The sequence below is a fragment of the Oncorhynchus clarkii genome, chromosome 27 (assembly GCF_045791955.1).
Source record: "Oncorhynchus clarkii lewisi isolate Uvic-CL-2024 chromosome 27, UVic_Ocla_1.0, whole genome shotgun sequence".
In the NCBI taxonomy this organism is placed as follows: Eukaryota; Metazoa; Chordata; class Actinopteri; order Salmoniformes; family Salmonidae; genus Oncorhynchus; species Oncorhynchus clarkii.
The window spans coordinates 48602852-48630403 of record NC_092173.1 but is presented as its reverse complement, the minus strand read 5'-3'; the positions used below and the strand labels follow the sequence as shown (position 1 = coordinate 48630403).

The following is a 27552-nucleotide window of genomic DNA, read 5'->3' as shown; positions in this document are numbered from 1 at the left end:
ACAAAATGTATTTTATATTTTATGTTCTTCAAATAGCCACCCTTTGCTTTAATGACAGCGTTGCACACTCTTGGCATTCTCTCAACCAGCTTCACCTGGAATGCTTTTCCAGCAGTATTTGAGGAGTTCCCACATATGCTGAGCACTTGTTGGCTGCATTTCCTTCACTCTGAGGTCCAACTCATCCCAGACCATCTCAATTGGGTTGAGGTTGGCTTATTGTCAATGCCAGGCCATCTGATGCAGCACTCCATCACTCGCCTTAATGGTAAAATAGCCCTGACACAGCCTGGAGGAGTGTTGGGTCATTGTCCCGTTGAAAAATAAATGATAGTCCCACTAAGCCCAAACCAGATGGGATGTTATATCGCTGCAGAATGCTGTGGTTAAGTGTGTCTTGAATTCTAAATAAATCACGGACAGTGTCACCAGCAAAGCACCCCTACACCATTATACCTCCTCCTCCATGCTTCATGGCGAGAACCACACATGTGGAGATCAAAAGTTCACCTACTCTGCGTCTCTCAAAGACACAGCGGTTGGAACCAAAAAAATCTATAATTTGGACTCATCAGACCAAAGGACAGATTTCCACCAGTCTAATGTCCATTGCTTGTGTTTCTTGGCCCAAGAAAGTCTCTTCTTCTTATTGATGTCCTTTAGTAGTAGTTTATTCGCAGCAATTCGACCACGATGGCCTGATTCACAAAGTCTCCTCTGAACAGTTGATGTTGAGATGTGTCTGTTACTTGAACTCGGTGAAGCATTTATTTGGGCTGCAATTTCTGAGGCAGGTAACTCTAATGAACTTGTCTTCTGCAACCCTCTCCCCTAACTCTGGGTCTTCCTTTCCTGTGGCAGTCCTCATGAGAGCCAGTTAACTCTAATGAACTTATCCTTTGCAGCAGAGGTAACTCTGGGTCTTCCTTTCCTGTGGCAGTCCTCATGAGAGCCAGTTTCATCATAGCGCTTGATGGTTGTTGCAACTGTACTTGAAGAAACTTTCAAAGTTCTTGAAATGTTCCATATTGACTGACCTTCAACTTTATGATTGGCTGTCATTTCTCTTTGCTTATTTGAGCTGTTCCTACCTTTGATATGGACTTGGTATTTTACCAAATAGGGCTATCTTCTGTATACCACCCCTACCTTTTCACAACACAACTGATTGGCTCAAATGCATTAAGAAGGAAAGACATTCCACAATTTAACTTTTAACAAGGCACAGCTATTAATTGGAATGCATTCCAGGTGACTACCTCATGAAGCTGGTTGAGAGAATGCTAAGAGTGCAAAGCTGTCGTTAAGGCAAAGGGTAGCTACTTTGAAGAATGACATGATTCCATATGTTATTTCATAGTTGTGATGTCATCGCTATTATTCTACAATGTAGAAAATAGTGAAACAAATTAAAAACCTTGAATGAGTAGGTGTGTCCAAAATGTTGACTGGTACTGTGTATATATATCAACAAATTGGCAAGGACACTAGAACAGTCTGCAGCACCCGGCCTCACCCAACTAGAATCTGAAGTCAAATGTTTTCTGTTCGCTGATGATCTGGTGCTTCTGTCCCCAACCAAGTAGGGCCTACAGCAGCACCTAGATCTTCTGCACAGATTCTGTCAGACCTGGGCCCTGACAGTAAATCTCAGTAAGACCAAAATAAGGGTGTTCCAAAAAAGGTCCAGTTGCCAGGACCACAAATACAAAATCCACCTAGACACTGTTGCCCTAGAGCACACAAAACTATACATACCTCAGCCTAAACATCAGTGCTACAGGTAACTTCCATAAAGTTGTGAACGATCTGAGAGTCAAGGCAAGAAGGGCCTTCTATGGCATCACAAGGGACATAAAATTTAACATCCCCAATTAGGATCTGGCTAAAAATACCTGAATCAGGTACAGAACCCATTGCCCTTTATGGTAGTGAGGTCTGGGGTCCGCTCACCAACCAAGAATTCACAAAATGGGACAACACCAAGTTGAGACTCTGCATTCAGTCTCAAAAAATATATCCTCTGTGTACAACGTAGAACACCAAATTATGCAGAATTAGGACGATACCCACTAATGATAAAAATCCTGAAAAATTGTACAACCACCAAGAAGGAAGCGATTCCTGAACCTTCCAGAACAAAGCCCTCACCTACAAAGAGATGAACCTGGAGAAGTCCTCTAAGCAAGCTGGTCCTAGGGCTCTGTTCACAAACACAAACAGACCCCACAAAGCCCCAGGACAGTAGCACAACCAAAATCATGAGAAAACAAAAAGACTTGACACATTGGAAAGAATTTACTAAAAACAGAGCAAACTAGAATGCTGTTTGGCCCTAAACAGAGAGTACACAGTGGCAGAATACCTGACCACTGTGACTGACCCATAATTGGCTATGTTCGACTCAGTGAGCATAGCCTTGCTATTGAGAAAGGCCGCCATAGGCAGACCTGGCTCTCAAGAGAAGACAGGCTATGTGCTCACTGCCCACACAATGAGGTGGAGACTGAGCTGCACTTCCTAACCTCCTAATTGTATGACCATATTAGACACATTTTTCCCTCAGATTACACAGACCCACAAAGAATTCGAAAACAAATCCAATTTTGATATACTCCCGTATTTATTGGGTGAAATTCCACAGTGTTCCATCCCAGCATCAATATAAAGTGACCTGTTGCCACGAGAAAAGGTCAACCAGTGAAGAACAAACACCATTGTAAATACAACCTATATTTATGTTAATTTATTTTCCCTTTTGTACTTTAACTATTTGCACATCGTTACCACAGGGTGTATAGACATAATATGACATTAGAAATGTGAGAGCACAGGTGGAGGGGAGATGGGAGAGCACAGGGTGAGGGGAGATGGGAGAGCACAGGGGGAGGGGAGATGGGAGAGCACAGGGGGGGGCGACAGGGGGAGGGGAGATGGGAGAGCACAGGGGGAGGGGAGATGGGAGAGCACAGGGGGAGGGGAGATGGGAGAGCAGGGGGAGGGAACAACCAGGGGGAGGAACAGGAAAATATTATTGGGAGGGAGAGGGGAAGGGGAGAGGGAGACAGCCTCCCTGCCTCTCTCTCTGCCTCTCTCTCTGCCTCTCTGCCTCTGCCTCATATACCTCTCAGCTGTTGGTGAGGTCTAGTCCACTAAGCATTGGGTTCTCAGCTGTTGGTGAGGTCTAGTCCACTAAGCATTGGGTTCTTAGCTGCTGGTGAGGTCTAGTCCAGCTGCTGGTGATGTCTAGTCCAGCTGCTGGTGAGGTCTAGTCCAGCTGCTGGTGATGTCTAGTCCAGCTGCTGGTAAGGTCTAGTCCACTAAGCATTGGGTTCTTAGCTGCTGGTGAGGTCTAGTCCAGCTGCTGGTGAGGTCTAGTCCACTAAGCATTGGGTTCTTAGCTGCTGGTGAGGTCTAGTCCACTAAGCATTGGGTTCTTAGCTGCTGGTAAGGTCTAGTCCACTAAGCATTGGGTTCTCAGCTGTTGGTGAGGTCTAGTCCACTAAGCATTGGGTTCTCAGCTGCTGGTGAGGTCTAGTCCACTAAGCATTGGGTTCTCAGCTGCTGGTGAGGTCTAGTCCACTAAGCATTGGGTTCTCAGCTGCTGGTGAGGTCTAGTCCAGCTGCTGGTGAGGTCTAGTCCACTAAGCATTGGGTTCTTAGCTGCTGGTGAGGTCTAGTCCACTAATCATTGGGTTCTTAGCTGCTGGTGAGGTCTAGTCCACTAAGCATTGGGTTCTTAGCTGCTGGTGAGGTCTAGTCCACTAAGCATTGGGTTCTTAGCTGTTGGTGAGGTCTAGTCCACTAAGCATTGGGTTCTTAGCTGCTGGTGAGGTCTAGTCCACTAAGCATTGGGTTCTTAGCTGTTGGTGAGGTCTAGTCCACTAAGCATTGGGTTCTCAGCTGTTGGTGAGGTCTAGTCCACTAAGCATTGGGTTCTTAGCTGCTGGTGAGGTCTAGTCCACTAAGCCAGGGGTTCTCAGCTGCTGGTGAGGTCTAGTCCACTAAGCATTGGGTTCTTAGCTGCTGGTGAGGTCTAGTCCACTAAGCATTGAGTTCTTAGCTGCTGGTGAGATCTAGTCCACTAAGCATTGGGTTCTCAGCTGTTGGTGAGGTCTAGTCCACTAAGCATTGGGTTCTTAGCTGCTGGTGAGGTCTAGTCCACTAAGCCAGGGGTTCTCAGCTGCTGGTGAACAGAAACAGAGCTAACCAGACAACGGTCTCTGACTGGTGAACAGTGTAATTAAAGGGTAACTACACCCAACAATCTGAACTTAAATTTTTCCCAGACCTCAAAAGTGGTATTTTCTATAAAAACAAAAATGGAAAATGGAAACCTGGAAAAACAAGAAGAAGGCTAAAGATGTGATTTTATAGGGTCCAACTCTCCCAATACCGGGTGTGTTTCTGTCAATGGACAATCTCACCGTTAAAAGTCACTGATAAATGAATAGGCCTTGGTAAGTCATTGACCTGGTCTGAGAAGCTCTCATACGGGTTCTCTAACATCAGGTAGATATGTATAGGGGGAAGGAGACAGGGATAGTTGAGTGATGGAGGTAGATATGTATAGGGGGAAGGAGAAAGGGATAGTGGAGTGATGGAGGTAGATATGTATAGGGGGAAGGAGACAGGGATACTGGAGTGATGGAGGTAGATATGTATAGGGGGAAGGAGGCAGGGATACTGGAGTGATGGAGGTAGATAAGTATAGGGGGAAGGAGGCAGGGATACTGGAGTGATGGAGGTAGATATGTATAGGGGGAAGGAGACAGGGATACTGGAGTGATGGAGGTAGATATGTATAGGGGGAAGGAGGCAGGGATACTGGAGTGATGGAGGTAGATATGTATAGGGGGAAGGAGGCAGGGATAGTGGAGTGATGGAGGTAGATATGTATAGGGGGAAGGAGAGGGATAGTGGAGTGATGGAGGTAGATATGTATAGGGGGAAGGAGGCAGGGATAGTGGAGTGATGGAGGTAGATATGTATAGGGGGAAGGAGAGGGGTAGTGGAGTGATGGAGGTAGATATGTATAGGGGGAAGGAGGCAGGGATACTGGAGTGATGGAGGTAGATATGTATAGGGGGAAGGAGGCAGGGATACTGGAGTGATGGAGGTAGATAAGTATAGGGGGAAGGAGGCAGGGATACTGGAGTGATGGAGGTAGATATGTATAGGGGGAAGGAGACAGGGATACTGGAGTGATGGAGGTAGATATGTATAGGGGGAAGGAGGCAGGGATACTGGAGTGATGGAGGTAGATATGTATAGGGGGAAGGAGAGGGGTAGTGGAGTGATGGAGGTAGATATGTATAGGGGGAAGGAGGCAGGGATACTGGAGTGATGGAGGTAGATATGTATAGGGGGAAGGAGGCAGGGATACTGGAGTGATGGAGGTAGATATGTATAGGGTACAGGGATACTGGAGTGATGGAGGTAGATATGTATAGGGGGAAGGAGACAGGGATACTGGAGTGATGGAGGTAGATATGTATAGGGGGAAGGAGACAGGGATACTGGAGTGATGGAGGTAGATATGTATAGGGGGAAGGAGACAGGGATGCTGGAGTGATGGAGGTAGATATGTATAGGGGGAAGGAGACAGGGATCCTGGAGTGATGGAGGTAGATATGTATAGGGTACAGGGATACTGGAGTGATGGAGGTAGATATGTATAGGGGACAGGGATACTGGAGTGATGGAGGTAGATATGTATAGGGGGAAGGAGACAGGGATACTGGAGTGATGGAGGTAGATGGGTATAGGGGACAGGGATACTGGAGTGATGGAGGTAGATGGGTATAGGGGACAGGGATCCTGGAGTGATGGAGGTAGATATGTATAGGGGACAGGGATACTGGAGTGATGGAGGTAGATATGTATAGGGGACAGGGATACTGGAGTGATGGAGGTAGATATGTATAGGGGACAGGGATACTGGAGTGATGGAGGTAGATATGTATAGGGGACAGGGATACTGGAGTGATGGATGTAGATATGTATAGGGGACAGGGATACTGGAGTGATGGAGGTAGATATGTATAGGGTACAGGGATACTGGAGTGATGGAGGTAGATATGTATAGGGGACAGGGATACTGGAGTGATGGAGGTAGATATGTATAGGGGGAAGGAGAGGGATAGTGGAGTGATGGAGGTAGATATGTATAGGGGGAAGGAGGCAGGGATAGTGGAGTGATGGAGGTAGATATGTATAGGGGGAAGGAGAGGGGTAGTGGAGTGATGGAGGTAGATATGTATAGGGGGAAGGAGGCAGGGATACTGGAGTGATGGAGGTAGATATGTATAGGGGGAAGGAGGCAGGGATACTGGAGTGATGGAGGTAGATATGTATAGGGTACATGGATACTGGAGTGATGGAGGTAGATATGTATAGGGGGAAGGAGACAGGGATACTGGAGTGATGGAGGTAGATATGTATAGGGGGAAGGAGACAGGGATACTGGAGTGATGGAGGTAGATATGTATAGGGGGAAGGAGACAGGGATGCTGGAGTGATGGAGGTAGATATGTATAGGGGGAAGGAGACAGGGATCCTGGAGTGATGGAGGTAGATATGTATAGGGTACAGGGATACTGGAGTGATGGAGGTAGATATGTATAGGGGACAGGGATACTGGAGTGATGGAGGTAGATATGTATAGGGGGAAGGAGACAGGGATACTGGAGTGATGGAGGTAGATGGGTATAGGGGACAGGGATACTGGAGTGATGGAGGTAGATGGGTATAGGGGACAGGGATCCTGGAGTGATGGAGGTAGATATGTATAGGGGACAGGGATACTGGAGTGATGGAGGTAGATATGTATAGGGGACAGGGATACTGGAGTGATGGAGGTAGATATGTATAGGGGACAGGGATACTGGAGTGATGGAGGTAGATATGTATAGGGGACAGGGATACTGGAGTGATGGATGTAGATATGTATAGGGGACAGGGATACTGGAGTGATGGAGGTAGATATGTATAGGGTACAGGGATACTGGAGTGATGGAGGTAGATATGTATAGGGGACAGGGATACTGGAGTGATGGAGGTAGATATGTATAGGGGACAGGGATACTGGAGTGATGGAGGTAGATATGTATAGGGGACAGGGATACTGGAGTGATGGAGGTAGATATGTATAGGGTACAGGGATACTGGAGTGATGGAGGTAGATATGTATAGGGGGAAGGAGACAGGGATACTGTAGTGATGGAGGTAGATATGTATAGGGTACATGGATACTGGAGTGATGGAGGTAGATATGTATAGGGGTAAGGAGACAGTGATACTGGAGTGATAGAGGTAGATATGTATAGGGGAAAGGGATACTGGAGTGATGGAGGTAGATATGTATAGGGTACATGGATACTTGAGTGATGGAGGTAGATATGTATAGGGGGAAGGAGACAGGGATACTGGAGTGATGGAGGTAGATGGGTATAGGGGACAGGGATACTGGAGTGATGGAGGTAGATATGTATAGGAGACAGGGATACTGGAGTGATGGAGGTAGATATGTATAGGGGACAGGGATACTGGAGTGATGGAGGTAGATGGGTATAGGGGACAGGGATACTGGAGTGATGGAGGTAGATATGTATAGGGGGAAGGAGACAGGGATACTGGAGTGATGGAGGTAGATATGTATAGGGGGAAGGAGACAGGGATACTGGAGTGATGGAGGTAGATATGTATAGGGGTAAGGAGACAGGGATACTGGAGTGATGGAGGTAGATATGTATAGGGTACAGGGATACTGGAGTGATGGAGGTAGATATGTATAGGGGACAGGGATACTGGAGTGATGGAGGTAGATATGTATAGGGTACAGGGATACTGGAGTGATGGAGGTAGATATGTATAGGGGACAGGGATACTGGAGTGATGGAGGTAGATATGTATAGGGTACAGGGATACTGGAGTGATGGAGGTAGATATGTATAGGGGGAAGGAGACAGGGATACTGTAGTGATGGAGGTAGATATGTATAGGGTACATGGATACTGGAGTGATGGAGGTAGATATGTATAGGGGGAAGGGATACTGGAGTGATGGAGGTAGATATGTATAGGAGACAGGGATACTGGAGTGATGGAGGTAGATATGTATAGGGGACAGGGATACTGGAGTGATGGAGGTAGATATGTATAGGGGGAAGGAGACAGGGATACTGGAGTGATGGAGGTAGATGGGTATAGGGGACAGGGATACTGGAGTGATGGAGGTAGATGGGTATAGGGGACAGGGATCCTGGAGTGATGGAGGTAGATATGTATAGGGGACAGGGATACTGGAGTGATGGAGGTAGATATGTATAGGGGACAGGGATACTGGAGTGATGGAGGTAGATATGTATAGGGGACAGGGATACTGGAGTGATGGAGGTAGATATGTATAGGGGACAGGGATACTGGAGTGATGGATGTAGATATGTATAGGGGACAGGGATACTGGAGTGATGGAGGTAGATATGTATAGGGTACAGGGATACTGGAGTGATGGAGGTAGATATGTATAGGGGACAGGGATACTGGAGTGATGGAGGTAGATATGTATAGGGGACAGGGATACTGGAGTGATGGAGGTAGATATGTATAGGGGACAGGGATACTGGAGTGATGGAGGTAGATATGTATAGGGTACAGGGATACTGGAGTGATGGAGGTAGATATGTATAGGGGGAAGGAGACAGGGATACTGTAGTGATGGAGGTAGATATGTATAGGGTACATGGATACTGGAGTGATGGAGGTAGATATGTATAGGGGTAAGGAGACAGTGATACTGGAGTGATAGAGGTAGATATGTATAGGGGACAGGGATACTGGAGTGATGGAGGTAGATATGTATAGGGTACATGGATACTGGAGTGATGGAGGTAGATATGTATAGGGGGAAGGAGACAGGGATACTGGAGTGATGGAGGTAGATGGGTATAGGGGACAGGGATACTGGAGTGATGGAGGTAGATATGTATAGGAGACAGGGATACTGGAGTGATGGAGGTAGATATGTATAGGGGACAGGGATACTGGAGTGATGGAGGTAGATGGGTATAGGGGACAGGGATACTGGAGTGATGGAGGTAGATATGTATAGGGGTAAGGAGACAGGGATACTGGAGTGATGGAGGTAGATATGTATAGGGGGAAGGAGACAGGGATACTGGAGTGATGGAGGTAGATATGTATAGGGGTAAGGAGACAGGGATACTGGAGTGATGGAGGTAGATATGTATAGGGTACAGGGATACTGGAGTGATGGAGGTAGATATGTATAGGGGACAGGGATACTGGAGTGATGGAGGTAGATATGTATAGGGTACAGGGATACTGGAGTGATGGAGGTAGATATGTATAGGGGACAGGGATACTGGAGTGATGGAGGTAGATATGTATAGGGTACAGGGATACTGGAGTGATGGAGGTAGATATGTATAGGGGGAAGGAGACAGGGATACTGTAGTGATGGAGGTAGATATGTATAGGGTACATGGATACTGGAGTGATGGAGGTAGATATGTATAGGGGGAAGGGATACTGGAGTGATGGAGGTAGATATGTATAGGAGACAGGGATACTGGAGTGATGGAGGTAGATATGTATAGGGGGAAGGAGACAGGGATACTGGAGTGATGGAGGTAGATATGTATAGGGTACAGGGATACTGGAGTGATGGAGGTAGATGGGTATAGGGGACAGGGATACTGGAGTGATGGAGGTAGATGGGTATAGGGGACAGGGATACTGGAGTGATGGAGGTAGATATGTATAGGGGGAAGGAGACAGGGATACTGGAGTGATGGAGGTAGATATGTATAGGGTACAGGGATACTGGAGTGATGGAGGTAGATATGTATAGGGGGAAGGAGACAGGGATACTGGAGTGATGGAGGTAGATATGTATAGGGGGAAGGAGACAGGGATACTGGAGTGATGGAGGTAGATATGTATAGGGGGAAGGAGACAGGGATACTGGAGTGATGGAGGTAGATATGTATAGGGTACAGGGATACTGGAGTGATGGAGGTAGATATGTATAGGGGGAAGGAGACAGGGATACTGGAGTGATGGAGGTAGATATGTATAGGGGACAGGGATACTGGAGTGATGGAGGTAGATATGTATAGGGGGAAGGAGACAGGGATACTGGAGTGATGGAGGTAGATATGTATAGGGGACAGGGATACTGGAGTGATGGAGGTAGATATGTATAGGGGACAGGGATACTGGAGTGATGGAGGTAGATATGTATAGGGGACAGGGATACTGGAGTGATGGAGGTAGATATGTATAGGGGACAGGGATACTGGAGTGATGGAGGTAGATATGTATAGGGTACATGGATACTGGAGTGATGGAGGTAGATATGTATAGGGGGAAGGAGACAGGGATACTGGAGTGATGGAGGTAGATATGTATAGGGGGAAGGAGACAGGAATACTGGAGTGATGGAGGTAGATATGTATAGGGGAAAGAGACAGGGATACTGGAGTGATGGAGGTAGATATGTATAGGGGACAGGGATACTGGAGTGATGGAGGTAGATATGTATAGGAGACAGGGATACTGGAGTGATGGAGGTAGATATGTATAGGGGTAAGGTGACAGGGATACTGGAGTGATGGAGGTAGATATGTATAGGGGACAGTGATACTGGAGTGATGGAGGTAGATATGTATAGGGTACAGGGATTCTGGAGTGATGGAGGTAGATATGTATAGGGGACAGGGATACTGGAGTGATGGAGGTAGATATGTATAGGGGGAAGGAGACAGGGATACTGGAGTGATGGAGGTAGATATGTATAGGGGGAAGGAGACAGGGATACTGGAGTGATGGAGGTAGATATGTATAGGGGACAGTGATACTGGAGTGATGGATGTAGATATGTATAGGGTACAGGGATACTGGAGTGATGGATGTAGATATGTATAGGGGACAGGGATACTGGAGTGATGGATGTAGATATGTATAGGGGACAGGGATACTGGAGTGATGGAGGTAGATATGTATAGGGGGAAAGAGACAGGGATACTGGAGTGATGGAGGTAGATATGTATAGGGTACAGGGATACTGGAGTGATGGAGGTAGATGGGTATAGGGGACAGGGATACTGGAGTGATGGAGGTAGATATGTATAGGGTACAGGGATACTGGAGTGATGGAGGTAGATATGTATAGGGGACAGGGATACTGGAGTGATGGAGGTAGATATGTATAGGAGGCAGGGATACTGGAGTGATGGAGGTAGATATGTATAGGGGGAAGGAGACAGGGATACTGGAGTGATGGAGGTAGATATGTATAGGGGACAGGGATACTGGAGTGATGGAGGTAGATATGTATAGGGGGAAAGAGACAGGGATACTGGAGTGATGGAGGTAGATATGTATAGGGTACAGGGATACTGGAGTGATGGAGGTAGATGGGTATAGGGGACAGGGATACTGGAGTGATGGAGGTAGATATGTATAGGGGACAGGGATACTGGAGTGATGGAGGTAGATATGTATAGGGTACAGGGGACAGGGATACTGGAGTGATAGAGGTAGATATGTATATGGGACAGGGATACTGTAGTGATGGAGGTAGATATGTATAGGGGACAGGGATACTGGAGTGATGGAGGTAGATATGTATAGGGGACAGGGATACTGGAGTGATGGAGGTAGATCTCATGCAGTCAATAGAGTTCTGAGGGATTGCCACCGTTGTTGTTTTTTTCCCTCTCCCCCTCTCCCTCCCCCTCCCCCTTTCCCACCCCCTCTCCCTCCCCCTCTCCTTCTCTCCTTCTCTCCCTCCCTCTCCCCCTCTCCCTCCCCCTCTCCCACCCCCTCTCCTTCTCTCCTTCTCTCCCTCCCTCTCCCCCTCTCCCTCTCCCTCCCCCTTTCCCACCCCCTCTCCCTCCCCCTCTCCTTCTCTCCTTCTCTCCCTCCCTCTCCCCCTCTCCCTCCCCCTCTCCCACCCCCTCTCCTTCTCTCCCTCCCCCTCTCCTTCTCTCCTTCTCTCCCTCCCTCTCCCCCTCTCCCTCCCCCTCTCCCACCCCCTCTCCTTCTCTCCCTCCCCCTCTCCTTCTCTCCTTCTCTCCCTCCCTCTCCCCCTCTCCCTCCCCCTCTCCCACCCCCTCTCCTTCTCTCCCTCCCCCTCTCCCACCCCCTCTCCTTCTCTCCCTCCCCCTCTTCCTCTCTCTCTTTTTTGTTGCTGTTAATAGTCATCTCTCCCCCCTCCCTGTGACCCTTCTCAAGGGGCCCACTCTCATCTGAGCTGGGCTGGAGCTTTTCTGCTCTGCTCGCTTTGTGTGTGTGTGTGTGTGCGTGTGCGTGTGTGGGTGTGTGTGTGTGTGTGTGTGTGTGTGAAGGCTGAGGGTGGGTGGGGGGATTTGGCAACTCCTTTGATCAGTAAAACATAAACAAGAGGGGGCTTTGTGTGGTGGGGAGAAGTGTTGAGTCAGGATAGAAAGGTCTCTGCTCTCTCTCTCCCCTCTCTCTCTCTCCCCTCTCTCTCTCTGTCTCCCCCCCTCTCTCTCTGTCTCTCTCTTTTTCTCTCTCTGCTCTCTCTCTCTCTCTCCCCACTCTCTGTCTCTGTCTCTCTCCCCTCTCTCTCTCTCTCGCTCTCTCTCTCTCTCTCTCTCTCTCTCTCTCCCTCCCCACTCTCTGTCTCTCTGTCTCTCTCCCCTCTCTCTCTCTCTCGGACTGGCTGCTGGGATAGAGAACAGAGCAGAGTAGACAGACAGACAGGCTGAGAGCAGGTTGGCAATTTGGGATTAAATTAACACCTAATCAATGGGGATAGGAATAGCATGTCATCATTTTATACACAGCACAGAATGATGAACCACAACTTGAATATCATGCAGGATAATGAGAGGATTCTTTAACATTTGTTTTTACATTTAGTCGTTGAGTTTTTCAGTTAGTTATTTCTCTGCTATGTGGATTGGAATAATGACATCACTGTTGTGATTATGACATCACTGTTGTGATTATGACATCACTGTTGTGATTACAATGACATCACTCTTGTGATATATATGTAGTATGTTAGAGCCTTGCAAATCCCAGTCTCCATGGAGGGCTCATTAGCATAAAGAAAGGAGTGTTTTTAAAGAGAGATAGAGAGAAAGAGAGAGAGACAGACAGACAGACAGCAGCAGGGTATTGGGTCGTAGCTCAGACTGAGCCTTTGTCCAGCAGGTGAAGGCTTTGTAAATGTGGCGCCAGATTGTTAAAGGGCCTGAAGAGGCTGTTTACATCCCAAATGGCACCCTATTCCCTACATAGTGCACGACTACGCTATGGGCCCTGGTCAAAAGTAGTGCACTATGAAGGGAATAGGGTGCCGTTTGGGATTTAAATGCTGACACTGTGATGTCCAGGCCGCTTCCAGGAACACAAACCCCCTGCGCCGAGGCATAGGACTGACCTCTAGGTATCTATAAACACCACGTGGGATGGGTCGTAACCTCTAGCTATCTATAAACACCACATGGGATGGGTCGTAACCTCTAGCTATCTATAAACACCACATGGGATGGGTCGTAATCTCTAGGTATCTATAAACACCACATGGGATGGGTCGTAACCTCTAGGTATCTATAAACACCACGTGGGATGGGTCGTAACCTCTAGGTATCTATAAACACCACGTGGGATGGGTCGTAACCTCTAGGTATCTATAAACACCACATGGGATGGGTCGTAACCTCTAGGTATCTATAAACACCACGTGGGATGGGTCGTAACCTCTAGCTATCTATAAACACCACATGGGATGGGTCGTAACCTCTAGCTATCTATAAACACCACATGGGATGGGTCGTAACCTCTAGGTATCTATAAACACCACATGGGATGGGTCGTAACCTCTAGGTATCTATAAACACCACGTGGGATGGGTCGTAACCTCTAGGTATCTATAAACACCACGTGGGATGGGTCGTAACCTCTAGGTATCTATAAACACCACATGGGATGGGTCGTAACCTCTAGGTATCTATAAACACCACGTGGGATGGGTCGTAACCTCTAGCTATCTATAAACACCACATGGGATGGGTCGTAACCTCTAGATATCTATAAACACCACGTGGGATGGGTCGTAACCTCTAGGTATCTATAAACACCACGTGGGATGGGTCGTAACCTCTAGGTATCTATAAACACCACATGGGATGGGTCGTAACCTCTAGGTATCTATAAACACCAAGTGGGATGGGTCGTAACCTCTAGGTATCTATAAACACCACATGGGATGGGTCGTAACCTCTAGGTATCTATAAACACCACGTGGGATGGGTCGTAACCTCTAGCTATCTATAAACACCACGAGGGATGGGTCGTAACCTCTAGGTATCTATAAACACCACATGGGATGGGTCGTAACCTCTAGGTATCTATAAACACCACGTGGGATGGGTCGTAACCTCTAGGTATCTATAAACACCACATCGGATGGGTCGTAACCTCTAGGTATCTATAAACACCACGTGGGATGGGTCGTAACCTCTAGGTATCTATAAACACCACATGGGATGGGTCGTAACCTCTAGGTATCTATAAACACCACATGGAATGGGTCGTAACCTCTAGGTATCTATAAACACCACATGGGATGGGTCGTAACCTCTAGGTATCTATAAACACCACATGGGATGGGTCGTAACCTCTAGGTATCTATAAACACCACGTGGGATGGGTCGTAACCTCTAGCTATCTATAAACACCACAAGGGATGGGTCGTAACCTCTAGGTATCTATAAACACCACGTGGGATGGGTCGTAACCTCTAGATATCTATAAACACCACATGGGATGGGTCGTAACCTCTAGGTATCTATAAACACCACATGGAATGGGTCGTAACCTCTAGGTATCTATAAACACCACATGGAATGGGTCGTAACCTCTAGGTATCTATAAACACCACGTGGGATGGGTCGTAACCTCTAGGTATCTATAAACACCACGTGGGATGGGTCGTAACCTCTAGCTATCTATAAACACCACATGGGATGGGTCGTAACCTCTAGGTATCTATAAACACCACGTGGGATGGGTCGTAACCTCTAGGTATCTATAAACACCACATGGAATGGGTCGTAACCTCTAGGTATCTATAAACACCACATGGGATGGGTCGTAACCTCTAGGTATCTATAAACACCACATGGGATGGGTCGTAACCTCTAGCTATCTATAAACACCACATGGGATGGGTCGTAACCTCTAGGTATCTATAAACACCACGTGGGATGGGTCGTAACCTCTAGGTATCTATAAACACCACGAGGGATGGGTCGTAACCTCTAGGTATCTATAAACATCACATGGGATGGGTCGTAACCTCTAGGTATCTATAAACACCACATGGGATGGGTCGTAACCTCTAGGTATCTATAAACACCACGTGGGATGGGTCGTAACCTCTAGCTATCTATAAACACCACGAGGGATGGGTCGTAACCTCTAGGTATCTATAAACACCACATGGGATGGGTCGTAACCTCTAGGTATCTATAAACACCACGTGGGATGGGTCGTAACCTCTAGGTATCTATAAACACCACATGGGATGGGTCGTAACCTCTAGGTATCTATAAACACCACGTGGGATGGGTCGTAACCTCTAGGTATCTATAAACACCACATGGGATGGGTCGTAACCTCTAGGTATCTATAAACACCACGTGGGATGGGTCGTAACCTCCAGCTATCTATAAACACCACGAGGGATGGTTCGTAACCTCTAGGTATCTATAAACACCACATGGGATGGGTCGTAACCTCTAGGTATCTATAAACACCACATGGAATGGGTCGTAACCTCTAGGTATCTATAAACACCACATGGGATGGGTCGTAACCTCTAGGTATCTATAAACACCACATGGGATGGGTCGTAACCTCTAGGTATCTATAAACACCACGTGGGATGGGTCGTAACCTCTAGCTATCTATAAACACCACATGGGATGGGTCGTAACCTCTAGGTATCTATAAACACCACGTGGGATGGGTCGTAACCTCTAGATATCTATAAACACCACATGGGATGGGTCGTAACCTCTAGGTATCTATAAACACCACATGGAATGGGTCGTAACCTCTAGGTATCTATAAACACCACAAGGAATGGGTCGTAACCTCTAGGTATCTATAAACACCACGTGGGATGGGTCGTAACCTCTAGGTATCTATAAACACCACGTGGGATGGGTCGTAACCTCTAGCTATCTATAAAAACCACATGGGATGGGTCGTAAGCTCTAGGTATCTATAACCACCACGTGGGATGGGTCGTAACCTCTAGGTATCTATAAACACCACATGGAATGGGTCGTAACCTCTAGGTATCTATAACCACCACGTGGGATGGGTCGTAACCTCTAGGTATCTATAAACACCACATGGGATGGGTCGTAACCTCTAGGTATCTATAAACACCACGTGGGATGGGTCGTAACCTCTAGGTATCTATAAACACCACATGGGATGGGTCGTAACCTCTAGGTATCTATAAACACCACGTGGGATGGGTCGTAACCTCTAGCTATCTATAAACACCACATGGGATGGGTCGTAACCTCTAGGTATCTATAAACACCACGTGGAATGGGTCGTAACCTCTAGGTATCTATAAACACCACATGGAATGGGTCGTAACCTCTAGGTATCTATAAACACCACGTGGGATGGGTCGTAACCTCTAGGTATCTATAAACACCACGTGGGATGGGTCGTAACCTCTAGCTATCTATAAACACCACATGGGATGGGTCGTAACCTCTAGGTATCTATAAACACCACGTGGGATGGGTCGTAACCTCTAGGTATCTATAAACACCACATGGAATGGGTCGTAACCTCTAGGTATCTATAAACACCACATGGGATGGGTCGTAACCTCTAGGTATCTATAAACACCACATGGAATGGGTCGTAACCTCTAGGTATCTATAAACACCACATGGGATGGGTCGTAACACCACCATGGGATGGGTCGTAACCTCTAGGTATCTATAAACACCACGTGGGATGGGTCGTAACCTCTAGGTATCTATAAACACCACGTGGGATGGGTCGTAACCTCTAGCTATCTATAAACACCACATGGGATGGGTCGTAACCTCTAGGTATCTATAAACACCACGTGGGATGGGTCGTAACCTCTAGGTATCTATAAACACCACATGGAATGGGTCGTAACCTCTAGGTATCTATAAACACCACATGGGATGGGTCGTAACCTCTAGGTATCTATAAACACCACATGGGATGGGTCGTAACCTCTAGCTATCTATAAACACCACATGGGATGGGTCGTAACCTCTAGGTATCTATAAACACCACGTGGGATGGGTCGTAACCTCTAGGTATCTATAAACACCACGAGGGATGGGTCGTAACCTCTAGGTATCTATAAACATCACATGGGATGGGTCGTAACCTCTAGGTATCTATAAACACCACATGGGATGGGTCGTAACCTCTAGGTATCTATAAACACCACGTGGGATGGGTCGTAACCTCTAGCTATCTATAAACACCACGAGGGATGGGTCGTAACCTCTAGGTATCTATAAACACCACATGGGATGGGTCGTAACCTCTAGGTATCTATAAACACCACGTGGGATGGGTCGTAACCTCTAGGTATCTATAAACACCACATGGGATGGGTCGTAACCTCTAGGTATCTATAAACACCACGTGGGATGGGTCGTAACCTCTAGGTATCTATAAACACCACATGGGATGGGTCGTAACCTCTAGGTATCTATAAACACCACGTGGGATGGGTCGTAACCTCTAGGTATCTATAAACACCACGAGGGATGGGTCGTAACCTCTAGGTATCTATAAACACAACATGGGATGGGTCGTAACCTCTAGGTATCTATAAACACCACGTGGGATGGGTCGTAACCTCTAGGTATCTATAAACACCACATGGGATGGGTCGTAACCTCTAGGTATCTATAAACACCACGTGGGATAAACACCACGTGGGATGGGTCGTAACCTCTAGGTATCTATAAACACCACATGGGATGGGTCGTAACCTCTAGGTATCTATAAACACCACATGGAATGGGTCGTAACCTCTAGGTATCTATAAACACCACATGGGATGGGTCGTAACCTCTAGGTATCTATAAACACCACATGGGATGGGTCGTAACCTCTAGGTATCTATAAACACCACGTGGGATGGGTCGTAACCTCTAGCTATCTATAAACACCACATGGGATGGGTCGTAACCTCTAGGTATCTATAAACACCACGTGGGATGGGTCGTAACCTCTAGATATCTATAAACACCACATGGGATGGGTCGTAACCTCTAGGTATCTATAAACACCACAAGGAATGGGTCGTAACCTCTAGGTATCTATAAACACCACATGGAATGGGTCGTAACCTCTAGGTATCTATAAACACCACGTGGGATGGGTCGTAACCTCTAGGTATCTATAAACACCACGTGGGATGGGTCGTAACCTCTAGCTATCTATAAACACCACATGGGATGGGTCGTAACCTCTAGGTATCTATAAACACCACGTGGGATGGGTCGTAACCTCTAGGTATCTATAAACACCACATGGAATGGGTCGTAACCTCTAGGTATCTATAAACACCACATGGGATGGGTCGTAACCTCTAGGTATCTATAAACACCACATGGGATGGGTCGTAACCTCTAGGTATCTATAAACACCACGTGGGATGGGTCGTAACCTCTAGCTATCTATAAACACCACATGGGATGGGTCGTAACCTCTAGGTATCTATAAACACCACGTGGGATGGGTTGTAACCTCTAGATATCTATAAACACCACATGGGATGGGTCGTAACCTCTAGGTATCTATAAACACCACATGGAATGGGTCGTAACCTCTAGGTATCTATAAACACCACATGGAATGGGTCGTAACCTCTAGGTATCTATAAACACCACGTGGGATGGGTCGTAACCTCTAGGTATCTATAAACACCACGTGGGATGGGTCGTAACCTCTAGGTATCTATAAACACCACATGGGATGGGTCGTAACCTCTAGGTATCTATAAACACCACATGGGATGGGTCGTAACCTCTAGGTATCTATAAACACCACGTGGGATGGGTCGTAACCTCTAGGTATCTATAAACACCACATGGAATGGGTCGTAACCTCTAGGTATCTATAAACACCACATGGGATGGGTCGTAACCTCTAGGTATCTATAAACACCACATGGGATGGGTCGTAACCTCTAGCTATCTATAAACACCACATGGGATGGGTCGTAACCTCTAGGTATCTATAAACACCACGTGGGATGGGTCGTAACCTCTAGGTATCTATAAACACCACGAGGGATGGGTCGTAACCTCTAGGTATCTATAAACATCACATGGGATGGGTCGTAACCTCTAGGTATCTATAAACACCACATGGGATGGGTCGTAACCTCTAGGTATCTATAAACACCACGTGGGATGGGTCGTAACCTCTAGCTATCTATAAACACCACGAGGGATGGGTCGTAACCTCTAGGTATCTATAAACACCACATGGGATGGGTCGTAACCTCTAGGTATCTATAAACACCACATGGGATGGGTCGTAACCTCTAGGTATCTATAAACACCACGTGGGATGGGTCGTAACCTCTAGGTATCTATAAACACCACATGGGATGGGTCGTAACCTCTAGGTATCTATAAACACCACGTGGGATGGGTCGTAACCTCCAGCTATCTATAAACACCACGAGGGATGGGTCGTAACCTCTAGGTATCTATAAACACCACATGGGATGGGTCGTAACCTCTAGGTATCTATAAACACCACGTGGGATGGGTCGTAACCTCTAGGTATCTATAAACACCACATCGGATGGGTCGTAACCTCTAGGTATCTATAAACACCACGTGGGATGGGTCGTAACCTCTAGGTATCTATAAACACCACATGGGATGGGTCGTAACCTCTAGGTATCTATAAACACCACATGGAATGGGTCGTAACCTCTAGGTATCTATAAACACCACATGGGATGGGTCGTAACCTCTAGGTATCTATAAACACCACATGGGATGGGTCGTAACCTCTAGGTATCTATAAACACCACGTGGGATGGGTCGTAACCTCTAGCTATCTATAAACACCACATGGGATGGGTCGTAACCTCTAGGTATCTATAAACACCACGTGGGATGGGTCGTAACCTCTAGATATCTATAAACACCACATGGGATGGGTCGTAACCTCTAGGTATCTATAAACACCACATGGAATGGGTCGTAACCTCTAGGTATCTATAAACACCACAAGGAATGGGTCGTAACCTCTAGGTATCTATAAACACCACGTGGGATGGGTCGTAACCTCTAGGTATCTATAAACACCACGTGGGATGGGTCGTAACCTCTAGCTATCTATAAACACCACATGGGATGGGTCGTAAGCTCTAGGTATCTATAACCACCACGTGGGATGGGTCGTAACCTCTAGGTATCTATAAACACCACATGGAATGGGTCGTAACCTCTAGGTATCTATAAACACCACATGGGATGGGTCGTAACCTCTAGGTATCTATAAACACCACATGGGATGGGTCGTAACCTCTAGGTATCTATAAACACCACGTGGGATGGGTCGTAACCTCTAGCTATCTATAAACACCACGAGGGATGGGTCGTAACCTCTAGGTATCTATAAACACCACATGGGATGGGTCGTAACCTCTAGGTATCTATAAACACCACGGGGGATGGGTCGTAACCTCTAGCTATCTATAAACACCACATGGGATGGGTCGTAACCTCTAGGTATCTATAAACACCACGTGGGATGGGTCGTAACCTCTAGATATCTATAAACACCACATGGGATGGGTCGTAACCTCTAGGTATCTATAAACACCACATGGAATGGGTCGTAACCTCTAGGTATCTATAAACACCACATGGAATGGGTCGTAACCTCTAGGTATCTATAAACACCACGTGGGATGGGTCGTAACCTCTAGGTATCTATAAACACCACGTGGGATGGGTCGTAACCTCTAGCTATCTATAAACACCACATGGGATGGGTCGTAACCTCTAGGTATCTATAAACACCACGTGGGATGGGTCGTAACCTCTAGGTATCTATAAACACCACATGGAATGGGTCGTAACCTCTAGGTATCTATAAACACCACATGGGATGGGTCGTAACCTCTAGGTAGCTATAAACACCACGTGGGATGGGTCGTAACCTCTAGCTATCTATAAACACCACATGGGATGGGTCGTAACCTCTAGGTATCTATAAACACCACGTGGGATGGGTCGTAACCTCTAGGTATCTATAAACACCACGAGGGATGGGTCGTAACCTCTAGGTATCTATAAACACCACATGGGATGGGTCGTAACCTCTAGGTATCTATAAACACCACATGGGATGGGTCGTAACCTCTAGGTATCTATAAACACCACGTGGGATGGGTCGTAACCTCTAGCTATCTATAAACACCACGAGGGATGGGTCGTAACCTCTAGGTATCTATAAACACCACATGGGATGGGTCGTAACCTCTAGGTATCTATAAACACCACGTGGGATGGGTCGTAACCTCTAGGTATCTATAAACACCACATGGGATGGGTCGTAACCTCTAGGTATCTATAAACACCACGTGGGATGGGTCGTAACCTCTAGCTATCTATAAACACCACATGGGATGGGTCGTAACCTCTAGGTATCTATAAACACCACGTGGAATGGGTCGTAACCTCTAGGTATCTATAAACACCACATGGAATGGGTCGTAACCTCTAGGTATCTATAAACACCACGTGGGATGGGTCGTAACCTCTAGGTATCTATAAACACCACGTGGGATGGGTCGTAACCTCTAGCTATCTATAAACACCACATGGGATGGGTCGTAACCTCTAGGTATCTATAAACACCACGTGGGATGGGTCGTAACCTCTAGGTATCTATAAACACCACATGGAATGGGTCGTAACCTCTAGGTATCTATAAACACCACATGGGATGGGTCGTAACCTCTAGGTATCTATAAACACCACATGGAATGGGTCGTAACCTCTAGGTATCTATAAACACCACATGGAATGGGTCGTAACCTCTAGGTATCTATAAACACCACGTGGGATGGGTCGTAACCTCTAGGTATCTATAAACACCACGTGGGATGGGTCGTAACCTCTAGCTATCTATAAACACCACATGGGATGGGTCGTAACCTCTAGGTATCTATAAACACCACGTGGGATGGGTCGTAACCTCTAGGTATCTATAAACACCACATGGAATGGGTCGTAACCTCTAGGTATCTATAAACACCACATGGGATGGGTCGTAACCTCTAGGTATCTATAAACACCACGTGGGATGGGTCGTAACCTCTAGCTATCTATAAACACCACATGGGATGGGTCGTAACCTCTAGGTATCTATAAACACCACGTGGGATGGGTCGTAACCTCTAGATATCTATAAACACCACATGGGATGGGTCGTAACCTCTAGGTATCTATAAACACCACATGGAATGGGTCGTAACCTCTAGGTATCTATAAACACCACAAGGAATGGGTCGTAACCTCTAGGTATCTATAAACACCACGTGGGATGGGTCGTAACCTCTAGGTATCTATAAACACCACGTGGGATGGGTCGTAACCTCTAGCTATCTATAAACACCACATGGGATGGGTCGTAAGCTCTAGGTATCTATAACCACCACGTGGGATGGGTCGTAACCTCTAGGTATCTATAAACACCACATGGAATGGGTCGTAACCTCTAGGTATCTATAAACACCACATGGGATGGGTCGTAACCTCTAGGTATCTATAAACACCACGTGGGATGGGTCGTAACCTCTAGCTATCTATAAACACCACATGGGATGGGTCGTAACCTCTAGGTATCTATAAACACCACGTGGGATGGGTCGTAACCTCTAGGTATCTATAAACACCACGAGGGATGGGTCGTAACCTCTAGGTATCTATAAACACCACATGGGATGGGTCGTAACCTCTAGGTATCTATAAACACCACATGGGATGGGTCGTAACCTCTAGGTATCTATAAACACCACGTGGGATGGGTCGTAACCTCTAGCTATCTATAAACACCACGAGGGATGGGTCGTAACCTCTAGGTATCTATAAACACCACATGGGATGGGTCGTAACCTCTAGGTATCTATAAACACCACGGGGGATGGGTCGTAACCTCTAGCTATCTATAAACACCACATGGGATGGGTCGTAACCTCTAGGTATCTATAAACACCACGTGGGATGGGTCGTAACCTCTAGATATCTATAAACACCACATGGGATGGGTCGTAACCTCTAGGTATCTATAAACACCACATGGAATGGGTCGTAACCTCTAGGTATCTATAAACACCACATGGAATGGGTCGTAACCTCTAGGTATCTATAAACACCACGTGGGATGGGTCGTAACCTCTAGGTATCTATAAACACCACGTGGGATGGGTCGTAACCTCTAGCTATCTATAAACACCACATGGGATGGGTCGTAAGCTCTAGGTATCTATAAACACCACGTGGGATGGGTCGTAACCTCTAGGTATCTATAAACACCACATGGAATGGGTCGTAACCTCTAGGTATCTATAAACACCACATGGGATGGGTCGTAACCTCTAGGTATCTATAAACACCACGTGGGATGGGTCGTAACCTCTAGCTATCTATAAACACCACATGGGATGGGTCGTAACCTCTAGGTATCTATAAACACCACGTGGGATGGGTCGTAACCTCTAGGTATCTATAAACACCACGAGGGATGGGTCGTAACCTCTAGGTATCTATAAACACCACATGGGATGGGTCGTAACCTCTAGGTATCTATAAACACCACATGGGATGGGTCGTAACCTCTAGGTATCTATAAACACCACGTGGGATGGGTCGTAACCTCTAGCTATCTATAAACACCACGAGGGATGGGTCGTAACCTCTAGGTATCTATAAACACCACATGGGATGGGTCGTAACCTCTAGGTATCTATAAACACCACATGGGATGGGTCGTAACCTCTAGGTATCTATAAACACCACATGTGATGGGTCGTAACCTCTAGGTATCTATAAACACCACATGGGATGGGTCGTAACCTCTAGGTATCTATAAACACCACGTGGGATGGGTCGTAACCTCTAGGTATCTATAAACACCACGAGGGATGGGTCGTAACCTCTAGGTATCTATAAACACCACATGGGATGGGTCGTAACCTCTAGGTATCTATAAACACCACATGGGATGGGTCGTAACCTCTAGGTATCTATAAACACCACGTGGGATGGGTCGTAACCTCTAGCTATCTATAAACACCACGTGGGATGGGTCGTAACCTCTAGGTATCTATAAACACCACGTGGGATGGGTCATCCACTGATATAGACCATAATTTAGGCTACAGAGCTGTTCATGGTTTGAAAGCGTCTGCTGCAGCCTCATAGGCTTCCATTATCTGGTCCAACCCTGCTTAAACTGGAACCTTTCCAGACATTTGTTGGAACTGTAAGTGACTCCTCATAAGTGATTCCTCATAAGTGATTCATCATAAGTGACGCCTCATAAATGATTCCTCATAAGTGACTCCTCACACTAATTCCATGAAACGGACAGTAGAATTCTGCAAAGGCAAGGGAAGTTCATCATCAAACATGCTCATTTCGTTCAACTCTTCTCTTCTCTCTCTGTGCAGCCATCTGGACCAGTCGACCACCTGGCTGGACCCTCGTAAGGCCCTCCTACAGATGAACCAGGCCCCTCCCACCAGCCCTGTACCAGTCCAGCAACAGAACATCATGAGCCCTGCTAGTGGTCAGTACACGCTCACGCACACTCGGACACAGACTCACAGTCGGACACAAACTCACAGTCGAACACAGACTCACAGTCGGACACAGACTCACAGTCGGACAGAGACTCACAGTCGGACAGAGACTCACAGTCGGACGCAGACTCACACAGTCGGACAGAGACTCACACAGTCGGACGCAGACTCACACAGTCGGACGCAGACTCACCCAGTCGGACGCAGACTCACAGTCGGACGCAGACTCGCACAGTCGGACGCAGACTCACCCAGTCGGACGCAGACTCACAGTCGGACGCAGACTCACAGTCGGACGCAGACTCACAGTCGGACGCAGACTCACAGTCGGACGCAGACTCACAGTCGGACGCAGACTCACAGTCGGACGCAGACTCGCACAGTCGGACGCAGACTCACAGTCGGACGCAGACTCACCCAGTCGGACGCAGACTCACCCAGTCGGACGCAGACTCACAGTCGGACGCAGACTCACAGTCGGACGCAGACTCACAGTCGGACGCAGACTCACAGTCGGACACAGACTCACACGGGCAGCCCTGTACCAGTGCATCATAGACCACAGAGTTAAACTAAAGGCAAAACAAGCTTTTTTTAATGTATTAGATCTCAGACCACCTGAAGGGTAAGATCTCGGGAGGGGGGTGGGTGGGGTGTTGATGGTACATTAGCCCTGAAGGGTTAGATCTCTGGAGGGGGTGGGTGGGGTGTTGATGGTACATTAGGCCTGAAGGGTAAGTTATTATCGCTGGAGGGGGGTGGGTGGGGTGTTGATGGTACATTAGGCCTGAAGGGTAAGATATTATCTCTGGAGGGGGGTGGGTGGGGTGTTGATGGTACATTAGGCCTGAAGGGTAAGATATTATCTCTGGAGGGGGGTGGGTGGGGTGTTGATGGTACATTAGGCCTGAAGGGTAAGTTATTATCTCTGGAGGGGGGTGGGTGGGGTGTTGATGGTACATTGGGCCTGAAGGGTAAGTTATTATCTCTGGAGGGGGGTGGGTGGGGTGTTGATGGTACATTGGGCCTGAAGGGTAAGTTATTATCTCTGGAGGGGGGTGGGTGGGGTGTTGATGGTACATTAGGCCTGAAGATGCTACAAGGTGCTACTTTGTTAAATAACTATGGCTGTGGAGTCTTACACTACCAGGGAACAGTGGCTTAACTGCCTTGTTCAGGGGCAGAACGGCAGATTTTTTACCTTGTCATCTCGGGGATTCGATCTTGCAACCTTTCTGTTACTAGTCCAACAACACTCTAACCACTAGGCTACCTGCTCTAACCACTAGGCTACCTGCTCTAACCACTAGGCTACCTGCTCTAACCACTGGGCTACCTGCCTCTAACCACTAGGCTACCTGCTCTAACCACTGGGCTACCTGCCTCTAACCACTAGGCTACCTGCTCTAACCACTGGGCTACCTGCCTCTAACCACTAGGCTATCTGCCTCTAACCACTAGGCTACCTGCTCTAACCACTGGGCTACCTGCTCTAACCACTAGGCTACCTGCTCTAATCACTAGGCTACCTGCTCTAACCACTGGGCTACCTGCCTCTAACCACTAGGCTATCTGCCTCTAACCACTAGGCTCTAACCACTGGGCTACCTGCTCTAACCACTGGGCTACCTGCTCTAACCACGAGGCTACCTGCTCTAACCACTAGGCTACCTGCTCTAACCACTAGGCTACCTGCTCTAACCACTAGGCTACCTGCTCTAACCACTAGGCTACCTACTCTAACCACTGGGCTACCTGCTGTCCAAAGATCCAGAATAATGTTCACCATATTAGGTCGTATTGTTTAATCAACTCAGGATGGCGGCCAATAATTGTCCCACTCTCATTATACTGTCATTGTAGACTCTCACCTCTCCTAAACAGGTGTTCTACTCTGCTAGCCAGCACCTCTCCTAAACAGGTGTTCTACTCTGCTAGCCAGCACCTCTCCTAAACAGGTGTTCTACTCCGTTAGCCAGCACCTCTCCTAACCAGGTGTTCTACTCTGCTAGCCAGCCCCTCTCCTAAACAGGTGTTCTACTCCGTTAGCCAGCACCTCTCCTAACCAGGTGTTCTACTCTGCTAGCCAGCACCTCTCCCAAACAGGTGTTCTACTCTGTTAGCCAGCACCTCTGCTAAACAGTTGTGTGTTTCTTTTGCCTCTAGTTGGACGCTGTATACCATATGTATCCTGCACACACAACTAATAAAACTGTAAACTCATGTTAGTGAGCTGCCTCAGATAGTGTTCCTGGTGAGCTTCTTCCCAGGTGGGGTTAGAGAGTTGGAACAACAATTGTTTTTAACATGTTTGTGCCTTGGTGATTGGCACGTTTATCTGTCGTCAGTGGCAACCGCTACCAACCACTACTTCTGAATAGGTCCTAGGTTTTTCTGTTCGTGGGTTCATCTGTTACTTTGACCTTCTATTCACCTACATCAGTATGACAGCACTTACAGAGCTTCTCTTATTTGAACATGTCAACAGTGGTGGCTTTGTTCATATACTATATTCTATGGTCATTTAAATGTCTTTTGAAACAGATGTTTTAACATACCCATCCAAATGACTTTCTGTTTCTGTCTTTATTGGTGTGTTTTCCTGTAACTAGCTGTTTTTGATTTGGT

General features: G+C 47.2%; 1 protein-coding gene across 1 annotated transcript in view; it reads left to right on the top strand.

Moving 5' to 3' along the window:
• LOC139385684 (transcriptional coactivator YAP1) overlaps positions 1-27552 on the top strand; it is a 142924-nt gene that overhangs the window by 44969 nt on the left and 70403 nt on the right. The window contains exon 3 of the mRNA XM_071130953.1: positions 24793-24911. Within this exon, the coding sequence (XP_070987054.1) occupies positions 24793-24911 (119 nt within the window). The remainder of the gene's footprint in view (positions 1-24792; positions 24912-27552) is intronic.